Source organism: Emydura macquarii, unplaced genomic scaffold (genome assembly GCF_026122565.2).
Source record: "Emydura macquarii macquarii isolate MOO-44397 ecotype Brisbane River unplaced genomic scaffold, CSIRO-AGI_Emac_v2 contig_374, whole genome shotgun sequence".
NCBI classification, from domain to species: domain Eukaryota; kingdom Metazoa; phylum Chordata; order Testudines; family Chelidae; genus Emydura; species Emydura macquarii.
This window is the reverse complement of record NW_027130511.1, coordinates 9,577,598-9,602,607: the sequence shown is the minus strand read 5'-3', so window position 1 is coordinate 9,602,607 and position 25,010 is coordinate 9,577,598. Positions and strand designations below refer to the sequence as shown.

At 40.9% G+C, this 25,010-nt stretch overlaps 1 protein-coding gene across 3 annotated transcripts in view; it reads left to right on the top strand.

Annotated features, from left to right (window-relative positions):
- Positions 1-25,010, top strand: part of MIPOL1 (mirror-image polydactyly 1) — a 272,270-nt gene that overhangs the window by 188,126 nt on the left and 59,134 nt on the right. For all 3 annotated transcript variants that reach the window (XM_067533876.1, XM_067533883.1, XM_067533891.1), the window contains exon 11: positions 11,217-11,311. In XM_067533876.1, coding sequence (XP_067389977.1) covers positions 11,217-11,311 — 95 coding nt within the window. The remainder of the gene's footprint in view (positions 1-11,216; positions 11,312-25,010) is intronic.

The following is a 25,010-nucleotide window of genomic DNA, read 5'->3' as shown; positions in this document are numbered from 1 at the left end:
GTAAACAAAAATCGGAGAAAGAAAGAGAGTAAACACACATACTTATCCTATATAAGTTATTTCCCTTCATAAAGAACAGCATATGTTTTTATCTAATATATCTATGTGTAAATAGATGTTGTGTGTATGCATACATAAGTTAATGGCAAAACTCCTATTAACTGAAAATGGGGCAGGATTCCTCTCTCAGGACCTAATTTTCTTAATTTGAAGCTAAGGTTCTCAAGCATTTAAGTACTTGCTCTGCACATGCAAGGAGGTGGTCAAATATTAATGGCCCTTGTGCCTCAGATATTATGAAAGTCAGACCCATAGTACAGATTGTATAGCCTGAGTTAGGCAGTAAAGTATTCTCCATTAATCTGTATTTAAAGTTAATCCTCATAAGTTATATTTAAAACATTCAGCTAATACTCAAAAACAGTCATTCTTTGCTAAAATGCTAGTCAAGATCACTTGATTAAACTTGCTTCCCTAACTTTTCAGTTGGCAAATATATCTGTACACTCAGTTCTTTAATTGTCTGTTGATTATGTTGAAAGGTATAGAAGAAATTCTATCCAAGTGCTTGCCATTGACAGAATACAGATTGCATAATTTTAAAAATGTTGCTGGCAAGACCAGTTTAGTTGCAGGTGTTCAGGTGATGAAGTATACAGTAGGTGCAGTGAGAAAGTATAAGAGATCCTTTGAACAAACAAAAACAAAAGTGTTGGCTAAAATTCTAACTGTAAAAGGACACTGTTATATAGGGAAATGTTTACTGTGTGGGTTTTACAGGACATGACTTTTGCACACTATAATTTTGTCTGTGGTGACTGAAATGGGCTCAATAGCATTTCCCAAGTAGAATGCAAAAATTATGCCCCCTGCACCAATTTATAGATATGGAAATGTGTCAGAGCATTTGACAATTCATTAATAAAAGGATTTATTTTTCCAAATGTGCTTCACTTGGCTTTTCAAAACTGTAATTTTAAATAGAATATATTAACATTTGTTGCAGTTCTTTTCACTCTCCAAAGTCCAAATGCTTATAAGTGTTATCAAATATGCAGGGATTTCTTCTTTCACTGCTGAAACATAGCCATGTGTTGAAATGTGACAGAGGTTTAACAGTGCATAGCAACTAGACACCACATCTTAGGATAACATTTGAAAAAAGAATATTGTGGCCAATTGAAACTACATGGAAATTTAGTAAGGAAGAATACAGTTACCTCAACTGAAGTTTAATAAGGACATATCCACCATTCTTGCAAAAAGTGCCAAGGATCTTTCACCTCAGAACCTTGTTTTTATGTCTGATCCATTAGACTGCACGTCCTGCAGTATAGTATTCCAGAACCCCATATGGAGGTTTATGTCCCATATGGATTCAGTAGAAAGAGCACCACCTATTGAATCCTCAGTAGCATCTTCTGCAACAGCTGAACATTTTTGAAGGGCTCCCATGTTTTAAAAGGTATATCTTAATAGGAAATCCCTGACTGGATTTCTACATAGGTGGGAAAAGAAGGGGGGGCAACTAGAATGAGAAAAAAGCATAATTCAGAATAAAGATTTTGGTAATATTTATATTCGGAAGAGGTCATGATAAATAATAAAGGCCAGATTCACAGCCCCACTGTGATTGGTCCTTTTGTACCATTAGAATTAGGGACCTAAAGCTACCCTAAATTGTCTGTTGAGGATTCCCCCAGCATAGGAGACAGTCCAGGGGCCAGCATACATTGTGTCTCAGCAGTTCTCCCCAGTGTCATTAGGAGATGGATCAAGTTAATGCAGCCCTTAGGCTGCTCTAAATTGAGCCAGGGATCAGTTCAACAACCAGCCACTTACCGGATTGGGAAAGCAGAAAGATGGCTTAAAGCTACTTTTTCCTTGCCTTCCCAAATATACCAAGCACGAGTTTGGACCAGCTGGGGACTGAGCTCAAAATGATTAGCTAGGTGGTCTGATTGGAGCCTCAGATATCAAAGGAGAACACACAAGTACAGAATGGGCTCTCATATGAGTCCGTTGCCAAAGAAATTCCTATACTGACAAGTGTCTTGATACTTGCAGCATGATCACCTCTGTTGTTTGAGATATACACATTGATTCTTTACTAATCCTAATTTTCCTCATCACAGATATATTGATTCTGTGTTGATAATTTCTTTGCTCTTTTCTTAAGTGTGACATATTTGTCTAAAGTCTTAGTATTAAATTCAGCATTTTGATTCTGCGTTATGTATAGATAATAATATCTAGTTAGATTTTTTTTTGTGTGCCTGTGCATACTAATAGCTCAATTTTCCTTTCACGGACACAGGGCTTGTATACACAAATAGACATTAATCCAAACTCCCCCTCCTCGCCTATCCAAATTCTGCAAAAATTACTCACATGAGTAGTGCTACTGAAGTCAACAAGCCTACTCATGTTTGTGATTCTTTGCAGGATCGTGACCTTTGTGAACTGTTATTGATGTAACTGAATTTTTTTGGTCTGATGTCATTTAGTAGCTTCAAATAGTCAGTATAAACAACAACGAAACTCTGACACTGTTGTTCTTAGCAGAAGTACCACAGAGTGGTATTTATGATTTTGGCTCTATGAATGAAAAAGTATGGGATATACTAATTATTTGTTTGCTCAGTAGAAATAGCAGACACTAAGTTTTACCATTTAGCACAAATTGTAACAATTCAGCAGTAAATTGATTGTTAGCTGTTTTTTAAGTACAGTTCTTTGCTTAATCACCTGAACTGATTTTTTTTAAATGTCTTTTTTTGAATGAGGAATGAAGAATTTAAATGTGTGTATTTTTTCTTTTCAAAAGGGAACTTTAATAATTGTGAAAAATAGTAGACTACGGCATAGCTATAACTAGAGTTGGCAGAATTTGATTATTTATTTATTTTTTTATAATTTTAATGGATAATACCAGTTTATTCGTAAACATTTTTTAGATTATCAATTTAAATTTTCACAGTTGTGGAAAATTATGGATTTTAAGCATAGTTTTCCATTTTTATCAGTGTAAATTTTCACAGTCATGGGAAATTATGTGAGGGAGGTCAGACAATAATTATTTAATGACAGTTGACATTAAGATTTCAAAAGTTAAAGCTTTATAACCATTAAAACACAAATTGTCAATATCGCATCAAAATACACAAAGTAAGCATGCTTAAATCAAACTCTAAGAAGTTCTCATACAGTATTTTTCTTTCTTTGCATATCTGCACATTTTTCTTATTATTGATGGAAATATCTTTCATCAGTTTGTGTGTGTACAGTAAAATCCAAGCCTACATATAACCTATAATAGCAGCAGTGCTAGCTTCTGTAGGTCCCCCTACCAATACACTTCAACCCTGATCTGCAGGCTAGAGGGATTGTTCACCTATTGTATATGGCCAATCAGTCTCTGATCACTCTAAGATTTCCCAGGGAGACGTGTGTTCCAAGAGAGATGTTGTGAGGGTGTGTTTTGGAACAGGGAATGATGAACAAACTTAGGCCCAGATTTCTAGACTTATTCAGGCCTTGCTTTGCTCAGCACTGCAAGGTCTAACTGATTTAGGAGCCCAAGTCTCATTTTCAAAAGTAACTTGAGCACTGAGGAGCCTAATACAGACTTGGGCTTCTAAGTCAGTTAGACCTTGCAGTTCTGAATAACTGTTTCCTGAGAGATGGAAATGGAGTCTGTGGTTTTTTCACCTTTTCAAAGTTTGTATTACAATTGGTGATACAAGTAACTACTTGCTAGGCCTCCATATAGAGGATTCTTGTTGTTTTAAAAAATTGCCTCTAGCTAGATTTCATAATACAATTATTTCTACCTGGAATCAGTTGACATATCTGCATATAACATTACCTGCCTGCAGAGACCAAAATGACATCTGGTTTTGAATGCACTTCTTGGAGCACTGACACTTGAAGCACTTTTGTTGACACCAAGATGAGCTTCTGCCTGAAATAAGCTATCTACTTTGCATATGAAATAATCCGTACGTGCTGAATAGATTACATGTGACTTTCGGGTTTTAGGAATTATGTACTTAAATCCACAGAAACTATGGATGAAATCCTGGCTCTTCTGAGGTCAATAGGAGTTCAGCCATTGACTTCAGTAGGGCCAAGATTTCACCCCACACCTCTTCACTATGTGATTAAAACAGTCTTTTGTTTTTTTTAGAAACCATATGCAATAAAATATTTGAGTGGTACATTCCATATATTAATCACACTTATTTGCCTTGGATTGCACTGTAGATAACTAACTCATTTTACCTCTGCATTTGCAATATTTCAGGTATCTCCTAAAGTATAGAATATTAAACAATATTCCTGCAAATACTGAAGAAACCTTATCAATGTATCTAAGGTAAAATAGGCAGGTTCTTAAGGTAACAGTAATTCAGAATTATATGAACTTTTCATATATCAATTTGCCTGTATAATTTGATAACATACTAGAATTCCTATGTACTATTTTATATAGGCGCATAGTTCCCACATGTACAATATTTCCTAACATATCACCCCAGTGTGAGGTGATCATGTAAGGGAAGACTATGTGGCTGAAGCCATGAACAAAATGTTGCAAAACTCATTTCTTTGTCTGGGTTAATTAGCATTAGACTCAATTTGCTTTTATTACAATGAAACAAATTGTACGTGGGTGCTACCTGCTCAAAATCTCTATTCAGCCCCTTCATTTTCTTTGATAGAGCAATAAAAGCCATATTCTTCCTTGACTGTACTATCTGGAAAATGTTTGTTCTGGCCCATTTCCATCATACTGAATCAGGATAGAACTTTTCAGAAATGAATGATCATGTGATGTAGCAATAATATTCATGTGAGACAGACAATGAATTCTAATGCAGGATTTGTTGTCTGCAACCTTGAGACCAGTGCAAAACACATCCCCCTTACCCATGCTGTTATATATATGTCTGCTGAAAAGATCTCTGAACCAGTATTAAATAACAGAGTAAGGATTGAGTTGGGTAGTATGGTATTAGACTGCAAAGTAAAACAAGATGCAGGTTAATTTACTGTTCCTCTTGTTTAATATTTCTAGATGCAAACTAATAAGAGCCATATTCTCTGTTGAGATCTAAACCTTTTGTGCCCCTGAGAAATGTCAGCCAGTCAATGAATCTGAACCACCTCCTGAACCCTGGCATGTCCCTTCCAGGAAGGGAGGGCACAAGTGGCATAAAGCCAGCTACTCCAACTTTGTTCCACCCAGGACAGGGGGAATCCTCAGCTGCCTCTTTAGGATATCTTTCTGACTGCTTTGATCTGCCTCAGCAATGCAAATCAGCCAGAACCAAGGCTGAGGATTTTAACCCTAGATGTGCAACCACTTGAGGGCTGGTTGCCCATCTTTCCTTGTACTTTTCAGAAATTGTGCCTGTGTGGGCAATACAAAGTCAAAGTTGTCCTCTCCACTTGGAATCTCTATTATACATTCTGCTATTAGGCCCCAGTTCAGCAAGGTACTTAAGCATGTGCGTAACTTTCAGTACATAAGTAATCCCATTAAACTCAATGGGACTACTCGGGGGCTTAAAGTTAGGCACATACTTAAGTACTTTGTTGAACTGGAGCCTTATTCCCCATGAGATGCTTTCCTTGATGTCAAAAGGAGCTCATCATGTGGAGTGTGTGTCTAACATGCCATAGAAGTGCAGATAAGAGGTCAGAATTTTTATTCAATATGTTGATCATTTTTTAAATAATTAAAAAGCATCCCCAGAAAATGCAGTATGCAGGGTCCTTTATTTTGTGAATATCATTTAAGTCATTAGGATATACATAGCTAAATTGGGGTACTACTTTCAAAATTTAGGAGGGAAGATCAGCAGTCTGTAAAATTTGCTGCCTGGGTGAATTCAACATTGATTTTCCATGCCCGTTTCGTCCCTCAGTTTAATCAAAATTGTGTTGCTGGAACTAGTAACAACCTTCCAGCATGTTCAAACATTTCAACTATATTAGAATCATAGAATCATAGAATATTAGAGTTGGAAGGGACCTCAGGAGGTCATCTAGTCCAACCCCCTGCTCAAAGCAGGACTAACCTCTGCTATATCATCCCAACCAGGGCTTTGTCAAGCCGCAGCTTAAAAACTTCTAAGGATGGAGATTCCACCACCTCCCTAGGTAACCCATTCCAGTGCTTCACCACCCTCCTAGTAAAAAACTTTTTCCTAATGTCCAACCTAGACCTCCCTCCCTGCAACTTGAGACCGTTGCTCCTTGTTCTGTCATCTGCCACCACCGAGAACAGCCTAGCCCCATCCTCCCTAGAACCCCCTTTCAGGTAGTTAAAGGCCGCTATCAAATCCCCCCTCACTCTTCTCTTTTGCAGACTAAACAAGCCCAGTTCCCTCAGCCTCTCCTCATAAGTCCTGTGCTCCAGCCCCCTAATCATTTTTGTTGCCCTCCGCTGGACTCTCTCCAACTTGTCCACATCCTTTTTGTATTGGGGGGCCCAAAACTGGACACAATATTCTAAATGCGGCCTCACCAATGCCGAATAGAGGGGAATAATCACTTCCCGTGACCTGCTAGCAATGCCCCTCCTAATGCAGCCCAATATGCCATTGGCCTTCTTGCCAACCAGGGCACACTGCTGACTCATATCCAGCTTTTTATCCACTGTTACCCCCAGGTCCTTTTCTGCAGAGCTGCTGCCCAGCTCGTCGGTCCCCAGTCTATAGCTGTGCATGGGATTCTTTCTTCCTAAGTGGAGGACTCTGCACTTTTCTTTGTTGAACCTCATTAGATTTCTTTTGGCCCAATCCTCCAGTTTGTTTAGGTCACTCTGTATCCTATCCCTACCTTGCAGGGTATCTACCACTCCCCCCAGCTTAGTGTCGTCCGCAAACTTGCTGAGGGTGCAATCTACCCCATCCTCCAGATCATTAATAAAGATGTTGAACAAAACCGGCCCCAGGACCGACCCCTGGGGAACTCCGCTTGTGACCGGTTGCCAGCTAGACATGGAGCCATTGATCACTACTCGTTGAGCCCTATGCTCTAGCCAGTTCACTATCCATTTTATAGTCCATTCATCCAATCCATACTTCTTTAACTTGCTGATAAGAATACTGTGAGAAACCGTATCAAAAGCTTTGCTAAAGTCAAGGTATATCACATCCACCGCCTTCCCCACATCCACAGAGCCAGTCACCTCATCATAGAAAGCAATCAGGTTGGTCAGGCATGACTTTCCCTTGGTGAATCCGTGTTGACTGTTCCTGATCACCTTCCTCTCTTCCAAGTGCCTTAAAATGGATTCCTTAAGGACCTGCTCCATGATCTTTCCAGGGATTGAGGTGAGGCTGACCGGTCTGTAGTTCCCCGGATCCTCTTTCCTCCCTTTTTTGAAGATGGGCACTATATTTGCTTTTTTCCAGTCCTCAGGGACCTCCCCTGTTGCCACGAGCTTTCAAAGATAATAGCCAATGGCTCTGAAATCACCTCAGCCAACTCCCTCAGCACCCTCGGGTGCATTGCATCCGGCCCCATGGACTTGTGAATGTCCAATCCTTCTAAATAGTCTTGAACCTGTTCCTTCAGCACTGCGGGATGTTTGCCTCCTTCCCATTCTGTGCCACCCAGTACAGCAGTCTGGGAGCTGATCTTGTCTGTGAAGACAGAGGCAAAAAAGGCATTTAGTACCTCAGCTTTCTCCACATCCTCCGTCACTAGGTCGCCTCCCTCTTTCTTTAAGGGGCCTACACTTTCCCGAATCTTCCTCTTGTTGGCAACATGCCTGTAGAAACCCTTTTTGTTCCCCTTCACGTCCCTTGCTAGCTGCAACTCCAATTGTGCTTTGGCCTTCCTCATTTCATTCCTGCACGTTCGAGCAGTGTTTATATAATCCTCCCTAGTCATCTGACCGAGCTTCCACTTCTTGTAAGCTTCTTTTTTGCGTTTAAGTTTGCCAAAGACTTCTTTGTTAAGCCAAGCTGGACGCCTACCATATTTGCTATTCTTTCTGCACATCGGGATGGTTTGCTCTTGTGCCCCCAATAAGGTCTCCTTAAAATACAGCCAGCTCTCTTGGGTTCCTTTCCCCCTCATATTAGCCTCCCAGGGAATCCTGCCCATCAGTTCCCTGAGGGAATCAAAGTCCGCTTTTCTGAAGTCCATGGTCCGTATCCTGCTGTTCCCCTTTCTTCCTTTCATCAGGATCCTGAACTCGACCATCTCATGGTCACTGCTGCCTAGGTTGCCACCCACTTCTACTTCCCCTACCAAATCTTCCCTGTTTGTGAGCAGCAGGTCAAGAGAAGCACGGCCCCTAGTTGGTTGCTCCAGCACTTGCACCAGGAAATTGTCAGCGACACTCTCCAAAAACTTCCTGGATTGTTTGTGCTCTGCTGTATTGCTCTTCCAGCAGATGTCAGGGTGATTGAAGTCTCCCATGAAAATCAGGCCCTGTGAACTGGAAACTTTCCCCAGTTGAGTAAAGAAAGCCTCATCTACCTCATCCTCCTGGTCTGGTGGTCTGTAACAGACACCCACCACGACATCACGCTTATTGTTCTTGCTTCTAAGCTTAACCCAGAGACACTCAACTGACTTATCTCCAGTTTCATACTGGAGCTCAGAGCAGTCATAGTGCTCTCTTACATACAGTGCAACTCCTCCCCCTTTCGCCCCTGCCTGTCCTTCCTGAACAGTTTATACCCATCCATGACAGCGCTCCAATCGTGAGAGTTATTCCACCAAGTCTCAGTTATTCCAATCATGTCGTAGTTTCTTGACTGTGCCAGGACTTCCAGTTCCTCTTGCTTGTTTCCCAGGCTTCTTGCATTTGTGTACAGGCACTTGAGATAAGTAGCCGACTGGCCTACTTTCACAGTATGAATCGGGAGGCCTCCCCTGCTGCCCCCTCCTCCTTCTGCTTCCTTGCGGTGTCCCTCTTCCCCACTAACCTTCGGGCTTAGGTCCCCGTCCCCCGTCAAAACTAGTTTAAAGCCCTCCTCACTAGGTTAGCCAGCCTGTCTGCGAAGATACTCTTCCCTGTCTTCGTTAGATGAATCCCGTCTCTTCCTAGTAGTCCTTCTTCCTGAAACAACATCCCATGATCGAAGAATCCAAAGCCCTCTCTTCGACACCACCTGCGTAACCACGCATTTATTATTAAGTCATAAATGTTTATGGACACTTAAAGGGGGAGAGTCTATCCTGCACCAGATCTCTGCTGGGCACAGGAGAGCAGTGTCAGGGAACCAGTTACAGTGCCCTGATTCTCAGGCCAGCTCTATCTCCATTTCTGCTGAGATCTGTTGCAAGGTAGCGCTAAACTCCACCACTAGCTTAGGGCCCTTAAGAAGACCGTATGCTAGTGGAGTATAAATGCAGTGCGGTAGAATTTCATTGCACCCTCTCCAACACCTTAGAGGGGAACAGTGGGCCCAGGGCATGGAGCCAGCACACCTACGCCAGAAGAGAGTATCCGTAATGCAGGGTAGTTCTCTGCTGGCCGTGTGCAGCCAGTTTTCATTTCAGCCCCAGGATTGAGGGAGTGGAAAAGTCACTGAGGCTCGTATGTCCTCATCACCCTACAACAGTACCAAGTGTAAACAACTGAGGCATATCTATTACTGAAACAATCTTCAGGGCTTTCCTTTCCTCTATAAATAATCTCCAAATCAGTCAGAACATGGACTTGAATCCAGGTCTCCAATATGATTCCCAGGTGAGTACTATAACCGCAAAGCGATAGAGTCAGTCTTTCTCTGGTCCACTAAATATTTAATTATTTATACAAAGTGGAATAGCTCCAGCAGGAGAAACTGAGAAAGACCACCCCAGAATAGCTGGAGCAAGAACTTGAACCTGTCTCCCATATCCCTGATGAGTGCCCTAACCACATGGTGCTCGCTCTTTCTCTCTCACTCTCATCCCCTCTTCCTGTGGTGATCACCTATCCAGGCTGAAATTTTTTATTACCCACCCCCACCAAACACATGCTGAGTAGATTGGCAACATGCCTATTACTTTTCTGTGTTTGTTATGTTTGACTATATTGAGCCTAGTGAGCTGGATTCTCCTCTCACTTATGCTGAAGTAAATCAGGTTTAACTTCAGTGGAGTTAGACCAGTACAAATTTGACATAAATAAGAGTCTCAGGCCCCAATGTCGTCTGAACTTTGTCCTGAAAAGTGTGAATTGAATGCTAGGTGTACTTTTTTGTATACTTCCCTAAAGAGACTAGCTGTTAATCTCTCTGTGAGTAGGTGTGTCTGCTGCAAACATTTCCTTCCAGTCTACCATTTCAATCACACTTCACAGTACGCTGAAAATTGGCAAGGATGTTAATTATTGGCCTCTAGAACAAACCACCTACTTTGATTCAAGCATGTTTTTCCAATTTTTAAGTATGTTGTTTCACCTACAGTACGGTATAATTATAGAAAGTAGCTTGGTTTGGCTAACATTCTTGTGTTCTGTGAGTTCTGTTTGCAAAGCTGTAAGCAGCACCAGACTCAGGACTTAAACAGCTCACCTGGAGAGTATTTTAACCTCTTAATGCCACAAGTTAAGGCTTGCCAACTCCAAAGGCTAATGCAAAGTGCATTGCCATTTAGCAGCAGGAGCTCTAAATCAATGTTACTGAGAAGTTAAGCATTAACGCCCTTCACTTTCAAGGCTAAAAGAGGCTGTGTGTGTAGTAAAATAGTCTGGGCTTGTTATTCTCTTAACAGGTTGTTATTATTATAAGTTGTATGTATTACAATAGCACCTAGAGGTCCAACTGATATCAGGGCCTCACTCTGCTGGGCACCATACATATAAATAATAAAAGACAGTCCCTCTCCTGAAGAGCTACCGTCTAAATACACAAAACAGAAATGGATGAAAGGAAATATTATTATCCCCATTTTTACAGATGGGGCATTGAGGCACCAAGAGATTGAGTTGCTCAAGGTCATAGAACAAGTCTGGCAGACCTAAAAATTGAACCTAGATCTACTAAGTCACAATCCAGTGCCTGAAGCATATCCTTCCACTCCATGTGTCCCGAAGGAGTTGTACACACTCTTTTGGGTTTAATAGAGGACTACCATTTTATGTATAATTAAACATACAATAGAGCTGAAATTAACATGCATAAAGGATTGCTGCATTTTTTATTGTGCTCAAAACAGCACAGGCTTCTCTTAAATAATTAGCATCTATCTATTTGCAGGCAAATTTGCTAGCTATGGAGCAAGAGAGAGAGACTGCTGTTCAACAGAATAAAAAACTAGAAGAAGAAATTCAGACACTGCGTGTTTATTACAGGTAAAATAATTGACATTGTGAATGTGATGAGTCATAAGGGAAATTTTCTGCATGGCTTTATAACTGTGAGGAAATGGCCTTATTGCATAGGTATTTGTTAGGAACATGTATAACTGCCTAGATGAATCAGGACCTTAAATTCCAAAGCATGTGAGCCTGACACACTTCTTTTCTAGATTTCCTGCCTTTCTGATCTCCAAGCCCCATTCTGAAATGCAAGGTATTATCCCCTGAGATTATTTTTGTTTTTTTAACAGTGACTCTCTGTCATTAAGTTATCTTTTTATAAAAATGGTCCCATGGCTAGTATATTTATTTCATTTTAATAGTCCTGCTATTTATTGCTTTGGGGTTTTTTTCTATGTAATAATTCTCATTCAGTGTTCTTGATGAAACTCAAAAAGTTGTGATGCAGTGCCTTCAGTAAAAAACAGACAGAACCTATTTCTTATATGGTTATCTGCACTTACCTAGCTTAATCTTCACTGATTTAGGAAACACAAAAACTATTGAATTCCAGAACTGTAGTTTTCTTTTCTAGACTCCTACATAATGCAGAATTTTTATTGCCTTACATTCTACAATAGTTAGTGAAGGGGACAGCCATTCTCTAATAAATTTTGGAATCCTGTGAAAAACTTCTCCATGGATCACTGAATTTGTTTAGTCTCTAAGGGAACTGTTGTGTGGTCCAGTGAAGAAGTTAGGTTGTTTTATGAGGGAGCAGTTGTGTTACTATTTTTCTTCATTCTGACCTCCTAGTTTATTGGCCTGTAACACTGACTACAGGTTAGATGCAGAAGTTCTGACATCTGTACAAGAAGAACAGTGCAAATCTGAAAGTTGAATGTATAGCTATTACAAGGGACATGTAGAAATAATACAGTGATACATGAATGCAGTGTTCATTTGAAACAGAAGTGTACTGGTTTGTTGCAGCTGAAAAAAAACCTGTAACTCCACAGCATTTTTCTTGTGTGTCTTCTGTACTTCCAAACCATGTTTCAGTTAAGATGGAGATTCCATTTGCAAGTTTCTAGTAGCCCTTACTGCTTCCCATATTCCTTATGCTTATTAAAAACTTGGGGGAAGATTTTCAAAAGCAACTTGTATTCCTAAATCTTATCAGCATTTTTTAAAACCATTCCTTTGGTTATTAGTCAATAGAAACTCCAAGGAATCTGTTAGTATTTATTTTAACTAATTTGTTGAGCATTCAATGAAAAATTTCTAGATACCCTATAGTAAACTAGAAATAATTCATTACAAAACAGCATTATTCGCTCAGGACTTGAAAAATAGTAAAAAAATAATTTGATTTACTTTTTTATCATGCCACTTCAAAAATTCAAGCTCAGAATTTACGAGTTGGTTTCTAAGTATAAAGGCTCAGAGTGCACTCCAACATAAAAAGTTCCACGGCAAGAGATGCCAAAGCAGACAATAAGGTTATGGTTTATTGATGCAAATGTTTAACTCCCAGTCACATGAATAATACTTACTCTCATGGATCCATATCTGAATATACTGTGTAGTTAACTAAGTTTTGACCTTTAATTTCACCTGACAACACTTTAGTGCAAATTTGATTATGGTATTTGATTATCTATGATGATTATGGTATGGTACCATTAGATACATAAAATTATAGACTGAATTCAAATAATATCCTCTGACTGTAGAGCTTTCAGTAACAATAGTAATTAGGTTATAGAGCCCTTTATAAGGTTAGAAAATGAAGGACTTTTAACCAGTGAATGCCATTTCTCCCTGGGTGTCTTAAGTGGTTGCATTTTCTAGCACATTTAGAATTCAATCCCACGTGTGTACATACATGTCATCAAGAAAAGCTACAGTGCAGCTTTTAATATTACCTCCAAAACTTTTGTAGAAGTCAATATAATAATAAAGAATAAAGAGGGATTAAGTTCACTCCGGAAAGTTAAATTGAACATTGCTGCGGTTTCACCTCTGTTTATCATTGCAGGATAAATCAGCTTATGGATAGTCAGCAGTGGATAGTCAGTTGTATTAGTCTGGGCCTGAACAAATTCACTGAGGAAGAGAATTTAAAACTTAAAGGAGTCAGAGTCATGTTCTGTACATGATTTTTTTTTCTGGTCACAAACCAGTAGCACTACATTCCAAGATTCAGCCAGCATAACAATGACATCCTCTTCTCTAATAAAGAGTAAACCTAAGTCTCTCTGCTGATTTGCAGTGCTTCCTTATATTTCCTCTTCTTGAGAAAAGAGCCAAAATGAAATAATCAAACACTAACAAAGTCCTATTGTTTGCTGCCATCAAAACAAGATTTAATGTGCTAAATAATAGCAGTGATACTAGTAGTTCAGTGTTCTTTAAATCTTTATTAGAGGGTGTGTCTAGATTTCCCAATGAACACTATGCTACATTTAGTGTGAACCATATGAAGCTTTCTGTTGACATATGGGACACAAGTTCATTAGCTGGTGAGTAGAGAGTATGATATTTTCCCTTTTTGTTTCTCACATTTTTGTGGTAAAATGAGAAAGATCTATATAAAAGAATATACAAATTTGACACAACATGAAATTTTATTATTTTCACTAGAAAAAATGGTCACTGTTTGTGCCAGTGACAGACCCCTATGCTGGCCCACTTCCATTCATCATCATGGCCTCCTTTTACCAACATCAAGGTTGGGTAAGGTCAAAGGTATGAGCAGATTCCATCTGCATCTGTTTTGAGCCACCATTTGAGCAAGTTGTGAGGACAGCCTGGATGGTTTTATATACTGTGTTATACTACTGTCTCCTTGGACGTCCACAATGTCTCTCACCCCACACTCTCTTCCACAGAGATCAATTTTGGGCAATAGGTATGGGGATCATTCAAGCAATGTGGCCAAACATTGCAGTTGGCACCTTTTGATGAGTGTAGTCACAAACTACACTTTGTCTTTTACAGATGTTGTCATTTTTTAGTCTATCTAGCCTTGTCATACCTAGAATACGGCACAGGCACTTCATTTCAAATGTTTGCAGCTTTTGTTCCCCTCGCTTTAAGAAACCATGTTTCACAACCATAAGGTAATATAATATATAATCTGGTTTTAGCCATCACGGACACTGATATGAAGTTCCAAACATCATTATTCAAGACCGCAAACTTTCTACTGCAGCAGCTACCCGCTTGATAAAATCTTGGTCACAGCGGCTGTCATGTGTTATGATGGAACCCAAATAAACAGAAACTATCCATTGTTCGATGTCTACATCATAAATGACTAGTTGAGCCTGTTTCTTGATTTTTGATATTTCCCTTATTCTTGTCTTTTGTTCATTCACTTTTAATTCCCATTGTTTGGCTGTTGTATATAGGCTGTCTGATGCTTTTTGATTATATTCCTCTGTAGGCATTATCAATATGATATTGTCTGTGAAGTCAAGATGATTGATAATTTGCCCCAATATCATGCAGCCTCCATCAATGTTAGTTAGGGAGTTGGACAAGATGTTTTTTAAGTATAAAGCAAAAAATATTGGACTGAGTATGCATCCCAATTTAACTCCAATTTTCATTCCAAACCACTGTGTCAGCTCACCGTTGACGCTCACTGCACACTAAGCTATGCTATACAGATTCTGCTGTATTTGAATCAGCTTGCTGCTAAAATCGTACCACTTGAGTACTTTCCACAGAGCCTCTCTGTTAGTGGAGTTGACTGCCAGATGGAAAAAGTATCCCAAGAAAAACATTTAAAAAACATACTTTAAGGATATTCCCCTCTTGTCCCTTTGCCCTTTCAGAAGACTCCATCTTATTTCTGCCTGGGTCAGAAATGAATTGTATTAGTGTGATTAGTGTATTAGTGTAATTATTATTTAATATATAAGCATTATGACTGTCATTTTATATAGCGTTCCCAGATTGTGTGTCATGCTTTAGAAACTGGCAAGTGTGCCAGACAGAGAACAAGATCCAAACCCCAGGAGCTTACATATACACAATCAAGACAAAATAGGTTACAATGCAATATAAACAGTACAGTAAATGGTATGAAGGTGCTCATAGAGTGGGGGCTGAATCTAGAAAACTTTGCAGAATAACAAATTGCATCTCCCATGGCTTCTGTTAGAAAAAGTGACCAAATTCTGAAGATATGCAAACAGAAATAGATACAATATGTGCATACCCTGAAAGAAGTTTTATCAGCATGAGCTTGGGATAGCCACAATACTTGTGAGTGACAGAACTACAAGTCAATTTTGCAGGTCATCCCAAATGAGTGCTGGAATAGCAATAAAACTTTTATAGTGCACTATCATGTATTCTGGGTGTGCAGCATATTTAAGAAATGTTTGAGTTTTTAAAATATTTATTGGGATGAATTTTTTCTCTCTCTCCACCTGTAAAGCCAGGCTAATTAACATAAATCCAACATAGGTCTCTGAGGAAGAAAAAGTATAACTAATACATTTGGAAAAACCTCTAAAAGTACGTAAAAAGCTTTCTATACATAAAATTTATTATTTTCAGTTTCATTATCTTTTGACCTACCCGGGCTACAACTAGCAAGCACTTTGTGTTCCACTGAAAAGCTGGAGATCTTCCCTCTCCAGTGGTGTATAGATGGTTGCTATTTCTTTCCTTGAAAGGTCATGAGAGATTGTATAACTAATCCAGGACTAAAATAGTGTTCATTCTGGACATTGGGCTTTTCTTGAGGGAAGGAGTGTAGAAATGTGGCAGGTTGGTTTTATTTCAGTGTCAACTATCGGAAGCTGTTCAAAGTTTGGAATGTTAGACATCTCCCATGTGTAGATGGATAGTGGGCAGAGTGCAGATGAGGCTGTCCAAGACACGTGGCAACTCAAAGCATTCAAACATCATGAGTCAGGCCTCAAAAAATCGCATCATTGGCTCAAAATAATGAAATTTGAAAAAATATAATACACTTATAAGGCATTACACTCAGCTAAGTGGCATTTCTCTGACTGTCTGCTTCTCTGTCTGCAGTGCAATTAAAACCTGCATCTGATCAATTTGAAAATTTCAGGAAATGTTCTAGGTATCTGCTGTTTTTGGTGAAAACTGGAAAAATGGGGGAGTCACAGAGCCCCTGGTATCTGATCAACAGACCCAGCAGCTTTAATCAGGTCTGTAATCATCTAGAGATCAAAGAAACAGTTTAATTCAGCCATTAGCACCTTCAGCATGACACCTCCCTCTCCCCCCCCAACTCCTCCCAGCTCTGCCCATCTTCTGAATACAGTTGACACCCTGGAAGACTTCTCTCCAAGATAGAAAAGGAAGGTGGTGTGCACAAAACTCCTAGCATGGAGGGGAAAAAAGGGATAATATTATGGGCGTGGGGTGCATGGGAGCCACATCATCCATAACATGTAGTGGAGAAGGGTATGGGGCAGCACACAGAGCCCCCCTGGCAGGTGGAAAAAAAGAGAATTAGGGGTGGGGGAGGAAGGGGACATGAAGGGGCACACAGAACCCGTCACGAGGGGAAGCAGGAGATGAGGAGCACATACAGTCCCTGGAGTGAGTGGATGGTTGCAAGGAGCTCCCTGAAGTCCCTCGGGCCCCACTCCCACCAGCGGCCACAGCACTTGGCCTCAGCCCCTCCCTTTCTCCCCGGTCACCTCAGAGCCTGGCTCCAGCCCCCGGCTGCAGTGCCTGGCCTCGGTCCCCCAGCCCAAGAGGAGTCCCCCCCCCCCCCATCTCAGCACACAACCTCTGCCTCGGCCCACAGTCTCGGCACCTGGCTCCTAGCTGCTGGGGCCTGCTGCAGCCCCTGGCCACTGTGGTCCCGGAGTCCCTGGGGACAGCCTTGGCCCCCGGCCCCAGTCACAGCCCCCCAGTCATGGCCAGGTTTCCAGCTGCAGCCCCAGCCCTGCTCCCAGCCCCAGCTGGGGGTGGGGGCATGGACAGTGGTGTGGGGGGTGCTGGGGTCAAAATTTTGAGGACCACTGTCTTAACTGCACTGGCAACCAGCCACAGGGGGTGCCAGCGACTAGCTTGGCCACTCCCACACCCGACCATGCTGCCTGGTATCATAATAACCTGCCCAGTCCATGCCCTTAAATTCTGTAGCCATATGTCAGCACTTCCATCTGACAAACGTACATCACCATCTCTGAAAACTTCTGGCTGATTGTAACAGAAGTCCTATGCTGTACTGCAGAAGCCCTGTCTCCAGGATCATCTTGATGACCTCCCTCTTTACTTTCTTTCTAGCCTTGTCCACCTGGGCTCCCCATCCTTACCTGTCAGCGAGTGCAAAAATGGCATGAGCTGATCCCATTGCATGCCTCTTCTGGATGCGAACAGTTTTGGCCTTGAAGCACATCTGAGATCCAGCTGCTCTCCTGGCTGCCTTCTTGTGGGCCCAATGCACTACAGAGTGCCTGCAAATCCAAACGTTGCATACGCTATGGGTAGTTTCTGAAACAAACAAGCACATCTGGGTTAGTTACGTTTTGCCGTTCCCAGCCATCTTTTCCTTGGTGCGTACATAAGTCCTGCAACAACTTGATTTCCAGTGCCCTATTGGCTGCACCTACCATGGGCCAAAACCCCCTGCAACCCCTGATGTCGCTGCTCTGATTCCGAAAGAATGAGTACCAAATTTATCCTGTCAAGACCTCAGTAGCACAAGTGTTTCTCATTATCTGACTGAATTGGTACCTTGTCAGAAAGCTGCCATCACCATGTGTGAACAGCAGGCCCAGCTGCAGGCTCCAGATTTTTTGTAAGATTCTTATCACCTTGACAGGGCACAAGCGCTCATCTGCACATGCCTTGAACACCACATAAGTGCCCCTTCCCCTCTGGTCTGTTTTTGAACACCTTAAGTGCAGAGACATTGTTCCTGCAGCTAGTTGCACGTCTGTTACGTTTAATGCATGCTGGATCCTATCCATAGCTGCCATAAGGCACCAGCTCACTCACTTTCAAAGCGCCGAAGAAGGGGATGACAAATGCTGCCTTAAATAACATGGCCTCCCTCTTACAGCTGCAGATCCACAGCAGAGACTTTGACAATTCTGCCAGGATTTCCAGTGTTATGGGTAACCTGTCATCCCTCCACCATTGTGGCTGCTGGACCACTCTTTTCAGAGTTTCTGTACTATAAAATGCCTGTATGGGTCTGGGAAACACACCAACCTACTCCAGTAGGACAGGCCCACTAGCCGGCCAGAGATAGTGGAGGGAGCCAGCCCATGGTGGGTCAAAGGCACCACATATTGACCACCCACAATGAAGCCCTTCATGTGCCCTAAATTACACGAACACTGAATGGCTGGCTTACAGGCCCTCAGAGTCCGTGGGGTAACTGAGTCCTGGACTAGTCCCACAGCTTTTGTCATGAGCCAAGGTTCCAGAGTTGTAGGGGCATCACCCAGAGGTATCTGCTGGCCAGCAGGGTGAGTTCCCAAAGGATATCTGTCATCCTGAAATTCAGAGAGCCTTGGCCACATCAACATCCACTCCAGGGATGTGCATTGTATGAAAAAGGATGTTAAAAAAATCACAGGCAGTGTAAAACGAAGGGCCTTAAAGAGCAGCAGTGCCCCTGCCAAGAGGCTCCCTCAAGCACTGCAGCCAAGAAAGTGCCTTTTGGCACCCAGAGCCTTAGGACAGGCAGCAAGGCTTGGCAAAGCAGAGAGCCATGCAAGTTGGTGCCCAAGCAGAACAGGCCCCCACTAAGAGCCGCAGCATTGAATGCCACATACAGGGCTGGGGGCGCGGGTATAGTGACTGTGTACATATACATATCTAGTTGGGAAGAGGCTACATGTGTATACACTTACAGATAGACACATAGGGCCTGATTCTTCTCTAACTGATGAAGTAGCTTCATCACAGTCAGGTTATAATGATATAAAATGGATGTGGAAGGAAATCAGGTTTATAGTGTGTGTATGTACATTCACCTACAAAGTGGAGGAGGAGCTAGAGCACTTTTGAAAAACAAAAGTCTGGTTTTGTCAGAGGAACAGATTGCTCCTGCTCCTCTGAGATGTCTAGAAGCCAGAGGATATAGTCCTAGGAGGAAATCTGCCTGTGATTGTGTTTTTTCATCCGCGCCACTGCTTTCCTCCCTCCGCTCCCCACAAATTCAGAGAAGATAAGGAGTCCTGAATGATCTATGCTAATGACAGAGGCCTGGGAACAAAGAAACTTAGGGAATATCCAAAAAAAAAAAAAAAAAGTCCCATAGCAGCAAATCTCAGCACCCAGGCCTGCAGACTCAGCCTCACACTACAGCACTGAAAATAGCTATGCAAACATTCCAGCTTGGGCTGTGAAGTCCAGGGGATAGGGTGGGCTTCATAGCCTGAGCCAGAACAGGGCTATTTATAGATCCATAGTGCAAGCCTGAATCTGCAGACATGAGTTCTGACACTCACTGCCATGGGTTTGTTGTGTGCTTTTTTTTTCTTTTTTTTTTTTCAGTGTCAACATACCATTGATGGCAGCAATCCCTGGCCTCCTGCTGGCAAGGGAGGAGGACAGAGGCAGCCAGTCCATGTGGCATGAAGGAGAGAAGTTACTTCACCTCCGACTGTCTTTATAACCTAACTGGCACTGATTTTGGGTAGAATACTGCCCCATTTCCCTAGCAGTGGTATTCGCTTATGCACCCTCCACTGACTTTCCAATAGCAATGCCTCTCCTGCTCCCTCCCAGGTCAGCTTTCTATTTATTTTAGTGGTGATGTATTTCTCTCCCAACTTTCCCATATCCCAAATGTGTTGAGGCCAAAATGCTATCTGCCCTCCCTTTTACCCATTTAAATATCTTTGAGCCCCTGGCCATGCTTTCTTTTCTTCCCTGTATATATCATGTGATCAGGCTGCTGCTGTTTTGAAACTATTATCCTTTTCTCTGCCAGAAGCCACTATTGCATGATCTCTTACAAAGGACTTGGAGAGCAACTCCTAGAAGGAGTGAGAGTTTCAGGGAGGAAAGCGGCATGGGCCCCCAAATTGAAATTTTTTTCTGAAAGACCAAAATTGATCACTTATTTCAATATGAATTTCAATTTTCAGAGAACTAAAGGCCAGCAAAAATTGATTCCAGCATGCTTTAAAAGAGAAATGAGAATATATATAAATAAATAAAAATTCAGGAATCAAATTCAATCATAGAAGCCAGAAGAAAGTTGGCTCAGAATGAAGTTAGGCAAGTTCTCTGCGTGTCTGTTTATTTTTCTTATATTGTGACTCAGAAGCAAAATCGCAGTTTCTGATGCATAACCTGGAAATGTGAGTCTGAAACCAAAATTTGCATAACAGTTCGAAGTTAGTGTTCCCAACTGAGTTATTGTAATTCTTTCACAACTGTATCCTTTAGGCTGCAGATTAATGCAAATCATAGAAACATGGGTGATGTGATGAAGGATGTATTAGAATAATCAGTTTTGCACTGTGTAGAAGGGTTACATTACTGTCCATCCTCTCAGATTGTTCTACTGTTTTAATTTATCAAGTGTATTTTTCTTTCATTTGCGTAATTTTTAATTGCACAATCTATATCAGTTTTGTACAAGCAGTTTCTTTTAATTTTATTTTTAATAAAAAGTATATATTAATCAAAATAGCATTTGACATTTTACTACAGAATTGTTCTCAGGGCTTTCTGTTTAAATTCCACAGGAATGTGAATAAATCTGAAAATGCCAGATTTCAAGTACTTGAGCTGGTAGCTAAATAGTTGGCTGATTTTGGGGGGATCTTTTCACACCTGCAACTCTGCCCCTTTGTTCGGTATGAGTGAGAGTGCAACTCTTGGTCAGGATTCCCTCAAGTGCCACTTTAGGTCTCTCTGGAAAACAACAATTCCATTTTGCAAAACATTTCAAGGTTCTGAAATTTATTTTCAGAAGTCCAAGGAAGTGGTGATTAGGGCCAAGGACTGGTTTAATTTTCACGTCTCTATTCTCAAAGATTAGGGACTAACATAGAATAGGGAAGCAGGACCCAACAGGAAATTCTGGGTTGACTGGCGGGCCCAGTTTAAACCAGTGGAGAGAAAAATGGACTGGGCAACTGTTCAACAATTCTGAACTGAAGTAACCAGGGCACAGTGTTTGTTCAGCACTTCCCTTAGTGTAGTGTAACTCTTTCGTCTATAGGAGTCTGCTGTGTGCAGCTGCAGGAAGCCATTTTGAGAGGCACAGTTCAGTTCAGGTGCAACTCCCTGGTATGAATCAGAGTCTTTCACTGTTTCTCAAAAGCTTTTGAAAGGTCTCATTTTTGTTCTTTATTGGATTGAAAACAATCTTTATCAGATTGAGAACCTTGAAATGCTTTGCAAAATGGAATTGTTGTTTTCCAGCAAGACCTAAAGTCAAGGGAAACAGGAACAGAAGCTGGGGAGGAGAAATAGGCTTTAGGGGGGATGAAGCTCATATTTCTCTGAAGTCAGTAAATAATTATGATCCCACTGGCAAAATGTATGTCTCTTATCCCTCTAGCAGTAAGCCCATGCTGTAGAAAAAATGTGATCATGTAATTAAAGACCATCTGTGTTAAATTGGGGCTATATCTGTACAAGTTATGAATTCTGATTGATATTGTAAAGTTGTATTATGAAAAAACTGGTGTATTATGAGTGTCTATACGTATGTGGATCCACCATTGCTGACAGGGCTTGTAGCAGATACACACCAGACAGGGACAGTAGGAAATATTTAAGGTTAGTGACAGTATTTAGACCTCACAAAAGTTATGGTAAAAAGCAGTGCTAGCCTTGGAAATCCCAAAAAGGGCAGGGGGAAGGTAGGAGTAGTGGAAACTTACCAAGACTAGAACCAAATAGACCAGTTGAAAAGGAGGGGTTTAAATAAAGAAACAGAGGAATATGGGGAGCCACACAGGAAGAGCAAACATGGGACAAGAGGGAGCAAGGCCACAGAAACTGGATAAGAGGCTCCCAGAAGAAGAGGGCACTAGCATGGGGCAGGAGGCTGTTCTTGCCTCAAGGATTCTGGGCAACCCAAAAGACTCAGACTCCGTCTCAAAGAATGCCTGGAGTGGTGAGGAAACTGAGGTAGGGACAGGCGTTTAGTGTTTGTTTGGTATGATCTGTACTCTCCTTTGCTTTGTATGTTTAAGTACAAAAGAGCATAAAGGTGTTAGACTGAGCATAGTATGTCTGTTGACTGCTTTACACCTATTGTATGCCCTGAGAGAATTGAAGGATAAATTAGAAACTTCACACCTTTGGGGTGGAACTCTGGAATAGGGGTGTATTTAAGTAATTGAGGTATCTCAGGAATCAGTGCTGGTCCTGGGGGCTAGACAGGTGGGCTGAGAAGTGGTAGCAGACTGAATCAGCGCCCAGGAAGTGTGCCAGAAAGACCAAGGGAGTGCTGGAGCCTGCTGAGGCTCCAGAAGCTTAACACATTTGGGAAATCCAGAGCACAGAGGCTTGTATTCCTTTTTCAACAGTCTTAGTGGGTGGCCAGGAGGAGGTGCTCGCTAGAATTTGATGCTATTATAATGTACACATACAATGAGACCAGATTCTTTTCGGCATTTCCTAAATTATGAATGCTTGACTCTGTAACTTTAACTTTTCTTCAGTGTGGTTTTATTTGATGTAATAAAAAATAAACACTTACCTACAAAGGGGGGTGTCGATAGTTAAGTAAAATAAGAACTTCCATCTGGTGGCATATAAGGATATTCAGCATTGTTTGTAAATTTGTAGGGTCAATAAAGTTGTTATGCAGTACAAATACCTTACTGGAGGAAGCTCTTAACACTCACCATATCTCAAGGAAGAGATGGCAGGCTGCTCAGTTTCCCCTTCCAAGTGGTGGTCATGGAAATGAAACAGTTTCTGGCTAGAGAATAAGCAGCTGGGGTTGTGATGGTTACAAGGAGATACTGGGGTTACAGCAACAGGGAATGTGTGGATGCTGGGTGAGGTTACAGAAAGATTGCACTGTTGATAGGTGGTGTTAAAGAGCCTCATGCCTAAGGTTCTGCCTGTTTGCTCCCTCATGTTACTATGATGGCTCCTCCTCAGATGTCATGAGATTGCACCTCTCACCCCTGTGTTCACACAGAAACTGTAGGCAGGAACTGCAGAACCAGCAAACCAGTGTAAAAATGAGCAGGTAAAGTAAAATTATGAAACATTGGAGGTTATTATACTAAGCTTACATATTTCAAAATTTGTATTGGGATCAGAAACAGTGACACTCCATAACCATATAATTTAGTCCCAACATCTGCAGGTTCAAATTACAGTTAACTGTACACACTATATAAAGTATATGTAAACTCATTATTTTGAAATGAGGCTATTCATGGCAGGAAGTGCTATTCCCAGTAATAAGAGTGAGGCTGGGTCCTAATTTAGGATTTAGGGGGTTTGTTTGTTTTGGTGTTTTAAATGCACCAGCAGTTACTTAGCAATAATTTAAGGGTGCTGCAATAAAAAACTTTTTACCAAAAATATTATTAAAAATTCTGTTTGCAGTGGTGTTGTGCTGTGTTGGTCCCAGGATATTAGAGAGACAAGGTGGGTGAGATAATGTTTTTATTGGGCCAGTTCCTGTTGGTGAAATGACAACTATTCAAGCTTACACAGAGCTCTTCTTCAGGTGATCTTTTCCTGAAAAGAGCTCTGTGAAAGCTTGTCTTTCACCAACAGAAGTTGGTCCAATAAAAGATATTACCTCTCCCATCTTGTCTATCAAAAATTTCTTGCAGCTTACAATTTAAATTTAAATTAAAATTACAATTTAAAAATGCTAAACATTTCAAAGCTCTAATTAGCAGAAAAAAACTTCATTTTATTGTATCAAATGGTCTAAAAAGCAGACATTTTTCAGGTGGTATAACTGGATTACAACTAATGTTTCTACAGAATCAGATTTTTTTTTCTTTTTATAATTCTGTCACCAATGTGAAATGAAAAGCTGAGGCAGCCATGTTTGTTGTTAGCGTATGGGTTGTGTATCCCGAGGGCAGTAGCAAGTCAGAATGCAGCGATTTACATACCGCACAGTTGTTGAAAACAATGTGCTATTAATAGAGCAGAGAAGATATCTTGTCTCTTCTGTGTGGTAGTTTTCACTATAATAGCACTATGGCCTGTAATAAGTATTAATAGAATCACCCCTTATTTAGTACAGGTGGTTTTCTTGTGTGAATTGTTGCAAAGTGGCTCCTTAAGAAGTCCTGTTATTTTTAAGAGTTAGGTACTGCTGAAGAGAGTTATTAAAATGTTAATCCGAAAGCAGCTAGAGATACTATTTCCACACTTTAATCACTTTCTTTTTTGGCCTTAATTTTCTCCTACTATTGCATTTCCTTAACATAGTTATGTGATGTAGTTAGTCCAAGGGCATTTCCATAAAGTCGGTCTCTGATGCTTCAGTTAAGCTAGAATTCATGGTTTAAGTGGCATGAACAAACAATCTGAAAAAACAATTAATTTTATGGCATTTTGCATATTTTTTCTGCAAAATATCTTGTGCAGTGAGGTGAAGGTTGATCTTCCTAAAGATTAAAATTGGTAAACTTGAAAAACAAGGGAATCAAAATTTTTGTTCATTTCTTCTAGTGACAGAATTAGAAGTGTAGTGTAAAGGACACATGAGATTTTCATTTTAATTATAAAACTAAAATACACTTTAACAGGAGAAATAAAAGAAGAAAGATGCTTTGCAGGGTAATAG